The following is a 10,431-nucleotide window of genomic DNA, read 5'->3' as shown; positions in this document are numbered from 1 at the left end:
ATCCTGCCTGTATTCACCACTTAAAACATGTTTAAATGACATGTTGGTTTATATTTCTTTTCAGCACAACCTTCTAACCTATATGACATAAATGTGATCTTGTGATTGTGTGTGATCCTGTCAACTCTGGTTTTTATTCTAGTGGGACTCGATTTTATTTGTGTCTTGTGTGTTTAGCGTAACAATTTTGATCATTTTGTGTCTTCTGTTGTGTCTTTTTTTAGTTATTGTGTCTCTTTGGTTCTTTTTTTTTGGTCATGTTGTGTCTTTTTTTTTGTCATTTTGTGTCTTTTTGTTTCTTGTTTGGTCATTTTGTGTCTTTTTTAGTTATTTTGTGTCTTTTTGTTTCTTGTTTGGTCATTTTGTGTCTTTTAGTTTCTTGTTTGGTCATTTTGTGTCTTTCTTTAGTCATTTTGTGTCTTTTTGTTTCTTGTTTGGTCATTTTGTGTCTTTTTTTGGTCATTTTGTGTCTTTCTGTTTCTTGTTTGGTCATTTTGTGTCTTTTTTTAGTAATTTTGTGTCTTTTTTTGTCATTTTGTGTCTTTTTTTAGTCCTTTAGTCCAACATAAAATGTGATTTTGAATCTTTTTTTTAACTTTCAAAACACTATCATGCTCGATAAAGAATTGTAAATGTTGCAAATGTGAACAAAGGTGCAAATCTACCATATAAGAGGGTTCCATCCAGTTCTATCATTTGATACTAAATATATTTGAGCTTGTCTCCAGTTTTACTTGGTATATCTGGATGTGATGAAGAAGTCATGCTTTGGTGCTTTTGGTGACTCCAGAGGGTTAAAAGGGACAACAGATGTCGTAGATTTTAAAGCTATATTGACTTGACTTTTTCTCACTTGATTATGTATCTAAACAAACAGAAATGCACCAGCTTGTTGTCAGTCTGACTGAGTGTTCTTCATGTTTTCCATCAGTCAGATGTCTGTGGAGATGAAGCCCAACAACAACAGCAGCAGTGAGATTCAGCAGCTGTGGGGAAGTTGGACCAACCAGCTGAACCGCTTTTATGACGACCCCAAGGTAACACAACATTAAACAGCTTTATTCATTGTGTATGGTGTCAAAAGATTGTATTATCGTGAAAAAGTTCAATATTTTTTGTCAGTCATTTCAGAAAGTACCAGCACCATGTTGCTTGAGGAAAAATCTCAAATTTATGAGAAAAAAAACACAAATCATGTGTGAAAAAATTCATAAATTCACAAGAAAACAACCAAAAATTTAAGACAAAAAAATACAAATTTATGATAAAATCTAAAAATTCATGAGAAAAATACAGTACACAGTACACAATATATAATTTGTGTACAATACACAAATGTAAAAGAAAAAATCACAAATTTATGAGAGAAAAAAATCACAAATTTAAGAGAAAAAAACCCAAATTTAAGAGAAAAAATCACAAATTTAAGAGAAAAAAAACCCCAAATTTAAGAGAAAAAAATCACAAATTTACAAGAAAAAAAATCTAAGATTTAAGAGAAAAAATACAAATTTATGATTAAAAAAAATCTCATTTATGATCAAAAGATTCACATTTACACGAAAAAATGACAAATTTAAGCGAAAAAATCAAAAATTTTAGAGAAAAAAATCATACATTTTAGAGAAAAAAATCATACATTTTAGAGAAAAAATTTCAAATTTAAGAGAGAAAAAATAACATTTAAGAGAAAAAATAACATTTAGAGAAAAAATCACAAATTTTAGAGAAAAAATCTAATTTAAGAGAGAAAAATTACAAATTTACAAGAAAAACAGGCTTGAAATATTTCACTCTATGTAATGAATCTAAATAATGTACGAGTTCCACTTTCTGAAATGACTGACAAAAAATATTGAACTTTTTCATGATATTCTAATTTTCTGAGATGTACCTGTACATGTTTGCTGTTGACTGTTTCCATCACAGCTGCTTGTTTCTACCTTTACCAGGTGAGTCAGCTGATGAACACCAGACTGGGCCGTTACCTTAGCAACCACCCGTTCTCGGCGCTAACACTGATGCTGTTTGCCGCCATGGCTGCAGTGCCCGTCGGAATATTCCTCACTTTTGCTCTCGTGACCATTATTATGTCTACAGTAGCTTTTGTGTTCTTTGAAGGTACGTGAAACCATGGCAAATTAATTTCTATCATCTACGTACAAGTAAAATATATATATGGGGAGACCTGGGAGGGTTGGAAACACTTTCTGTCTCAGCACCTAAAACTTAAAGCTAAATTTCTCTTTTAGAGAGCTCAAATTTTGACACAAAGAATCCCTTACGAATTTCCTACGTTTCTATGTATAAATTATTTCTGTAGAGTGGAATCTGCGACCTCGAGCGTAGTTTCCAAATTTATTTTTTGACAAATTTTTCTCTCCCTCTACACTCTAGCGATGATGTCATCACTCTCGCCTCTCCATAGGGTAACATTGGGGGGATTTTTTGTTGTGTTTTTGCTGAATAATTTGAAAACCGTTTGCCGAAACCCTTAGAAAAGTCACAGCATACTTGTCATGGCCGAGTCGGTCGATTTGATACCTTTTTAGTGTATGTGAGACCAAAATATACTGTGTGTATGTATATATATATATATATATATATATATACATACTGTTTTGGCTGATCCAATCCAATCCAATCCCCTTTATTTGTATAGCACATTTAAACAACACAAACGTCTCCAAAGTGCTGTACATAAAATCAACAATAAAACAAACAATTCCATATACCAATCAGCAATAAATAACAAGTGTATAAATCTAAAAATGATGCCATAAATAAGACAATACAATCAAACAGATAAACATAGTAAAATAAAATAAAAGACGCAGTTAAAAGTAGTAAAATAAATAAAAGACACAGAGGACCACAAAACTCACGCAGTGTTAAAAAGCCAAGGAATAAAAATGGGTCTTGAGACGAGACTTAAAACATTCCACTGTGGGGGCTGATATATACATTTACAGCGTTTCATTGATACTGAAACTGAATTAACCCATTTATCATTTTACTGTCTTTTACTGTCGTGGTTCAGCAGTTATTCCACTATAAAATCTACATTTTTTACAGTGTAAAAACCAGATCAAACAGTAAATCTGAGGGAAATGATCTTGCTGCATGGACAGATAATTTACCTTGACAAGATTTCTTAAATTAAGATTATTAAATCTAGAAATAAGCATGTTGAACACTTAAAATAATAAATTAACTCTTAAAACCAGATAAATTAAAGCTGCCAGCAGTGATGAACTGGCCCGAGCAGAGTGACCTGATGATTATTTGGTTCTTACCAAGATAAAAAAAAAACTTTTTGTGCCCTGTTTTTGGTGTTCTTTTGTCTTTTTATGTCTTTTTTGGCCATTTTACATCTTTTTGTGTCTTTTCTGTCTTTTTTTCTGTCTCTTTTTTGTCTTTTTGTGTCTTTTTTTTTTTTTTTTTTGTCTTTTTTTGTTGTTTATTGTCTTTTTTGTTGTTGTTTATTGTCTTTTTTGTGTCTTTTTTGTCTTTTTTTTGTCTCTTTTTTTTGTCATTTTGTGTCTTTTCACATCTTACATTGGTCACAAAATGACCAAAAAAGACAAAAAATGTACAAAAGAGATAAAATTGTTGTGTCTTCATTTTGGTGATTTTACGTCTTTAGTTTCTTTTTTGGTCATTTTACGTCTTTTTTGTGTCTTTTTTGTGTCTTTTTTGTGATTTTTTGTGTCTTTTTTTTGGTCTTTCTGTCTTCTTTTGGTCACAAAATGACCCAAAAAGACAAAAAAATGTACAAAAGAGATAAATTAAAGCTGCCAGTAGTGATGAACTGGCCCGAGCAGAGTGACCTGAGCATGTTGAACACTTAAAATAATAAACTAACTCCTACCCTACCCTATGGAGAGGCTAGAGTGGATGACATCATCGCTAGAGTGGAGAGGACGTCCCGTCTTGCTGTAACAACCCTCCTTTTGTTCCAACCCTCCTCAGTCTCTCCTCTGCTGATCTGAAAGTCCTTTTAATGAAGCTAACCGTGTTGTTTCCCTCTCAGTGTTCTTGTTGTCTGTAGGAGGGATGACTCTGCTCTGTGTTCTCTCCGGCATCGCCTTCTTCTCTGTCGTGGTGGCGGCCATCTTTAATGTGCTTTTTATCTCCGTCTCCAACATCCTCATCCGCTATTACCCTCATCTAATAAAGGTAAATGTACCCAGGAGTCAGCCAGAGGTGTTCGGTGAATGCACACAAGGATTCAGAGTGTATTTAGAGAAGAAAAAATGACAGCACACAAGAGTTTATTGTATCACAGTTTCAACAACAGTTTGTTTTTATGCACTGGCTTACTTTCCTTCTTTCAGATTAGTGGAAAGAAAACATCAAAAATACAAATTTAGGTTTATTTCTCTTCACTTTGTCTATTTGTATTTGTAGATATCTCGTAAAATTCACTAAAAAGCATCAGTTAATATAGGATTTACATATTTCAGCATCAAATTTCAGAAAACTTAATGTAAGTAATCAACAAGAATTTACTGGTGATATCTATGAGTTACGATTTTTAGCCTATTCACCCGTAGTGGGTCCCCTTCAAGGTTATAATAGTTTTGGATTTTTCATTAGTTTTAGTTTTAATTTCGTTGTCAATTTTTGTTTTCAAAGCCAGTTAGTTTTAATTAGTTTTTATTTTTTGGTAAATGCTTAGTTTTAGTTTAGTTTTTATTAGTTGGAGTTGTTTTGTAATGGGGTATTTGTTGGGTGCCAGATTCAATAAGGTCACAATAAATGTTTCCTTTATTTCCTTTGTCTGATCCATCTCAGCCCCAATAAGTTTATTAAGTCATAAAACCAGATAGATGAAATAGATTTCATATCAACCAAAAAGGTTTACGGATGAAAAAAATTGTTAGTTTTAGTTTGTTTTAGTTAGTTTTGTAACCGCACAATACAGTTTCAGTTAGTTATCTTTTTTTTTTTTAAAGTCTCGTTTTTATTTTTATTTCTATTTCAGTTAAGGAAAATGTTTTTTCACTTCCAGTTTTTGTTATTTCGTTAGTTTTTGTTAACTATAATAACCTTGGTCCCCTTAAAGAAATATCCACCACCTGATGATCTTTAACTCTCTGATTAATTACAGTTCAAATTTAGAAGCTGCATCTGACACTTTGTTTAAAAACCAGTGTATTTCTTAATCATCCTAAATATCCTAAAACGGTAAAACACACATTCAGATCTCTGACATTCCCTCAATATTGTATTAATATTCTTCTCTGTTGTCTTTTATTCCCAGCAGCAAGGAAAAGTCCAAGAGGAGCAGAGTGAATGTGAAACTTCAGCACCAAAGGAAACGCAGTAGCCTGCTTCTTCTTCTTCTTCTTCTTCTTCTTCTTCTTCTTCTTCTTCTTCTCTCTCAATGGTCAACTTTCATGTGGAAAAGTAAAAAACTGCAGCACTCCTGAAGCTCTGCAGGGATTCAGAGGATTTAGACCCTTGAATGTAGCACAAAGATTTCCTCATGTTACTATTTTTCTAGAATGCCTGAGTATCATTATCTCTATATATGTAGATTTTTTTTAAATGCATGTGTAAAATTTCTACAACAGCCAAAGAATGGAATAACTAATCTTTCAACTGCCTTAAGACTTATTTTCCTGGAACCCTATAATACTGCCCTACAAAGTCTAACTGCAGTAACGAAATTGAGTTTTATCTAAAAAAATGAACTCCTTGATGTCTGTTTTATCTTGTGTCAAAGTTTCAGATTTACATTTTTGCTTTATTTCAGAGAAATGGTTATATAAAAATTGCAGTAACTACAAAATCCAACTCAAAACCAAAGCAGTAATTGTACTTAGCAAGATCTGTTTTGGATATATATACTAATTTGAACATAAAAATAATATAAATTATGAGTTTATTTGAAAGGGAAAGTGTGTTCAAGTAAAAGAAAGTGAGATAAAAATATAAAAAAAGACCAAAATATAGCATTACTTTATAATATTAAGTCTAAAATACGCAAATCTTTGAATGGAGTTGAATAGTGCAAAAAATGTTTTTTTAAAAATCCACCTGAAAAAGTAAAAATCACATGAAAGTCAATGTCGAGATCAGCTTTTCAGGAACTAAGAAATCAACTTAATTTACTTGTTTTTCAGCTGTAAACTAAATAATAAAACTGTACTGTCATGAAATGCATTAATGCTGGAGTTAATTATAACATTTCTTACCAAATGTATATTAAAAAAGGTACTTGAGGGCTGGAAATGGATTGATTTCAATGGGAAAAATGAAAGTGAGAACATATTATGTCTGAGGCCCCGTTTACACAAGGACGCTAGCGGGTAAAAACAACTAAATATTTTATCGTTTAAGACGGTGATGGCGTTTTTGGGGCTTGAAAGTGCAAAAATCTGTTTATTCACTGAAAACAATAAAATAAAAAAGCTGAAAGAAGACAACAACATTGTAGTTCCTGCACTCTGTTTTTGCATCACTATTAGAACCTTTTACAGCAAAACCAGAGTGCAGAAACTACATTTTGGGGTCAAAGGTCAAATAAATCATCATGATTTTTGAGTATAAAAAGTACATAATGAATACATGTAGAAATAAGTGTTTTTTATTAATTATCTACATATAACTAATTTGGCTGGACAGTCAAAAAACTTTTTAAAAACTTTAAAGCAGTTTTTCTCAGTTTTACCTTTTGCTAGTTACTGCAGTTAGACTTTGTAGGACAGGATACATTATATATATATATATATATATATATATATATATATATATATATATATATATATAAACATATATATATATATCTTCAATGCTTAATCCAGGAAACATTCCAGTTATGCACTTTCCCATTTTTCCCATGTTAGGATTTCTTTTGTGTTGTGTACGTCTTATGCCTTTAAAAAAAAAAGCACTACAAAAAGCACTACGAAATAACTGTTACGTTTTTATAAAGTTTTCTGTTAAAAGAGCATTATGTTGTATGTTTGTTATGCAGCTTTAAGTTATTGCTCTTCAGGATAAACGTTTGCAGAGATGGAGAAAAACTCCTGCCTTTATTATATGTGAAACAATGTGTTGTTGGTGATAAACTATGTGGTACAAAGTTATTGTTTATTGTGTGGTAAACATCACTTGATTTTGAATTGATTTATTAATGTGCTTTTATTTTTCCTCATGAGAGAATACTCTAATTTAATACAAGTTTGTAATAATAATGGCCTGACATTAAAGACAATGTATTTTGGTCTTTACTGGAATAAATCTATCTTACTAAGCATTATATTCTGTGTAACGACGCTCATATTTCAGTATTTCCCCTTATTCATGTCGCATTTATCAAAGTTTCTGAGTGCGCTTTTATCAAGGTGTATTTTAAAAAAATGTTTAACTTACTTTTGTTAATGTCTGACTGTCGACATAATCAAGAAGCACATTTCCCAACTAAATTCAAACACACATTAATTAGATTTGATTTACTTAATTATTCTGAGTGTGAATTGGATTGTAGTAACGTGTTTATATTGAGTTAGCAGTTATAAAATTATCTTAAATAATTGGACTATAGTAACTTGTTTATTTTGAGTTTGCAGTACTCAAATTAACTTGAATGAATTAGATTACAGTACATTATTAATTGTAAGCTTGTGTTGCTCATCAATCAAATTCAGGTCAACTTCATTTTCGTGACCTAAAGTAATTCTACATTAGAAATAAGAACAACACATTATTCGCTATTTTCGTTAAAAACACATTATCTAACAGTAATGACGCCGAAAAACAACAACAAACACTTCTTTAGGAATTTTAAGTGTGCTTGACTCTGGCACCTGAATCTCACCTGTACATTATATATATATATATATATATATAGCCAAGCAACCAGGGCCAGGTGGCGGGCAAAAACAGCTGAAAGTTCCCCTTGAACAGAAAGGATTTTTGGCCAAACCGTAGCTCCTATCATTGAACCGACTTTACTTTAAGCATTCTCAGTTCTTCCTGAACGTCTACATATATGTGTTTTTTTTAAAGAAAAATGAAGAAATTGTGCGTCCCACGCCCAAACTACAACTCTGACAACTTTACCACACCAATGTGAGGGAGAAGACACATTTTACTACGTTTATATCTATAAATTATTTCTGTAGAGTGGAATCTGCGGCCTCGAGTGCCGTTCCTCAATTTATTTTTTGACAATTTTTTCTCTCCCTCTCCACTCTAGCGATGATTGTGCGATGGTTGCGTTTTTGCCGAATAATTTGAAAACCGTTTGCCAAAATTCTAAGAAAAGTCACAGCACACTTGATTAGTTTTCGTTAACTATAATAACCTTGGTACGTAAGGTGCCGTACAAATTAAGTTTTATTGATTGATTTCAACATAAATATGTGTTAAGAAAAAGTCGACAAAGTCTAAAGAAACTGGTCATATAAGCTGTATTCGATTCATGCATTGATGTGGAAATCACTTTTAAATCTGAAAACGCTTTGTGTTCAATCTCTGCAGTATTCATTACTTTGTCATACTGTATATATTTGTGTATGCTAAGTGGATGTTTGTCTTCTTTGCTTGAGTGATTTCAATAATCAAACAGCGACACTGGAAGGTGATTCTCTTAAAATCTTTAATGGAGGTGATATCATGCAAAAAAGAAAGACATAAAAAGTTGAAATAATTCAATAGGAATGACTAATTTCAAATAGTAAAGTTGACAAGAGGTCTTTTTTTTTTTTTTTTTTTACTTTAATAGAAATGCAGCCATTGGACACCATGATCACCCCAACTCAGTTACAGTCCAGCACCATGTCAGATCTGTTGAACATGCATACTCACTCCAGACATACAAATAACAAGTGAAATGTCTCAATCAGAACAACATACTGGAGGATTTTCATGCCAAATATCAATATTCAGTCATTCCTTATTGCTTTACTCTCGACTTCACTGATTCCAACCTTGAGGTGAGCGACACGTTGCTGTTTTAGGGTCTTTATGAGTTTGTTACTGGGGTTCAGTGCTGGCAGAAACAAAGCTTGTGCTCTATCTACGTCCAAAATGTGACGTAGCATTTTTAACCCTTTGATGCACAACATGGGTCTAAAGTGACCCGATATGTACGAGTTTTTATGTTCTGTATCTTTAAAATAAATTATTTTCATCATTCAGTATTCCAGGTTTTCCTCAATTAGTTTGTTTTTGATCATCATACATCCTCATTTTATGTTTTCCTTTATTATTTTTTAAATATAATCCGTTTTTGTGTCACTACTCTTCTAATGAACAACATGGGTCAAATTGACCCATATCCATTTTTTAGCTAAGTAGCCTGCTAAGCTAACTACTTAGCTAACTTCTTGACTAAGTAGTTAGCTTAGCAAGCTACTTAGCCAAGTAGTTAGCTATGTAATAATATAAAAACGTTGTTTTTTCTTTAAGTATGAGAGGCAAAATAAAAATAATGATCTGTTTTGTCAAAAACAAGTGGCTTGCTAAGCTAACTACTTAGCTAACTTCTTGGTGAAGTGTTTAGCTTAGAAAGCTACTTAGCCAAGTAGTTAGCTATGTAATAATAACAATAAAAAAACATTTTTTCTTTGCCAAGAAGTTAGCAAAGTAGTTAGTTTAGCAAGCTACTTAGCCAAGAAGTTAGCTAAGTAGTTAGCTTAGCAAGCTACTTAGCAAAGAAGTTAGCTAAGTAGTTAGCTTAGCAAGCTACTTAGCCAAGTAGTTAGCTATGTAATAATACAAAAACTTTTTTCCTCATAAAGTATGAGAGGCAAAATGGAAATAATGATCTGTTGTTATCAAAAACAAGATATTTAAAGAATACTTGGAATATTCAATCATAAAATAAGTTGATATCAAAAGATAGAAACACACAGCAAGCATGAAATAACTGCTCCTTGCATTATTATGGGATTAATAAAGTAATTAATCTTAATCTTAAATAATATGGGAAATGAATGTGAGAAATAAATGTGACCCATCTTGTGCAACAAAGGGTTAAAGATTGTGTGAATCTATATTAAAGCTGTAGGACAATCAATGCACAGTCAGCTAAAGGAAAAAATATCAATAAAACACAACCACCATTTCAAAAATACTGACATCTATGTCCAGAAGGTTGCTGGCATTAAAGTAATTTATTTCATTGGTTACTTCTTAAAACTAAAAGCGTAAACTACAAATCCTCTCGTGAGTTCTGCTTACAAAAAGATTTAGATTTATAGAGGAAAATTAAAAGTTTTCAGCAGTTTTTAGAAAGCGATGTTTTTGTACAAAATGCATGTGTGCATTGGCGTGAATCTGCTGTTGTTGGCATCTTTAAATATTTTCAGGAGAAGGTACATGTATAACGGTAAATGCAAGACAAAACCGTAAGTAAAAAAAAGGAAACAATACTGTGAGAAAGTGGACATAATCCTCCTCAGGCACTCAGATACA

General features: G+C 32.0%; 1 protein-coding gene across 2 annotated transcripts; it reads left to right on the top strand.

Annotated features, from left to right (window-relative positions):
- Window positions 1–906: 906 nt before the first annotated feature.
- LOC131982641 (lipid droplet assembly factor 1-like) lies at window positions 907–6,737 on the top strand. Of its 2 annotated transcripts, none has more exons than XM_059347171.1 (4): window positions 907–1,037; window positions 1,953–2,121; window positions 4,034–4,179; window positions 5,270–6,737. In XM_059347171.1, the coding sequence occupies exons 1-4, from the start codon at window positions 918–920 to the stop codon at window positions 5,330–5,332; spliced, it is 498 nt and encodes a 165-aa protein (XP_059203154.1). In that variant the 5' UTR covers window positions 907–917; the 3' UTR covers window positions 5,333–6,737. The 2 variants fall into 2 exon arrangements, with proteins under 2 accessions (XP_059203154.1, XP_059203153.1); XM_059347170.1 differs by having other exon boundaries at window positions 5,267–6,737.
- The last annotated feature ends 3,694 nt before the right edge of the window (window positions 6,738–10,431 follow it).

The sequence above is a fragment of the Centropristis striata genome, chromosome 13 (assembly GCF_030273125.1).
Source record: "Centropristis striata isolate RG_2023a ecotype Rhode Island chromosome 13, C.striata_1.0, whole genome shotgun sequence".
NCBI lineage: Eukaryota > Metazoa > Chordata > Actinopteri > Perciformes > Serranidae > Centropristis > Centropristis striata.
The sequence above is the reverse complement of the archived record's forward strand: the minus strand, read 5'-3'. Positions and strand labels throughout refer to the sequence as shown.

Coding starts and splice junctions, on each gene's coding strand:
- LOC131982641 (XM_059347170.1), top strand. CDS start 918: ATGTTTTCCATCAGTCAGATGTCTGTGGAGATGAAGCCCAACAACAAC. Junction 1,038..1,952: donor GCTTTTATGACGACCCCAAG/GTAACACAACAT, acceptor TACCTTTACCAG/GTGAGTCAGCTGATGAACAC. Junction 2,122..4,033: donor AGCTTTTGTGTTCTTTGAAG/GTACGTGAAACC, acceptor TTTCCCTCTCAG/TGTTCTTGTTGTCTGTAGGA.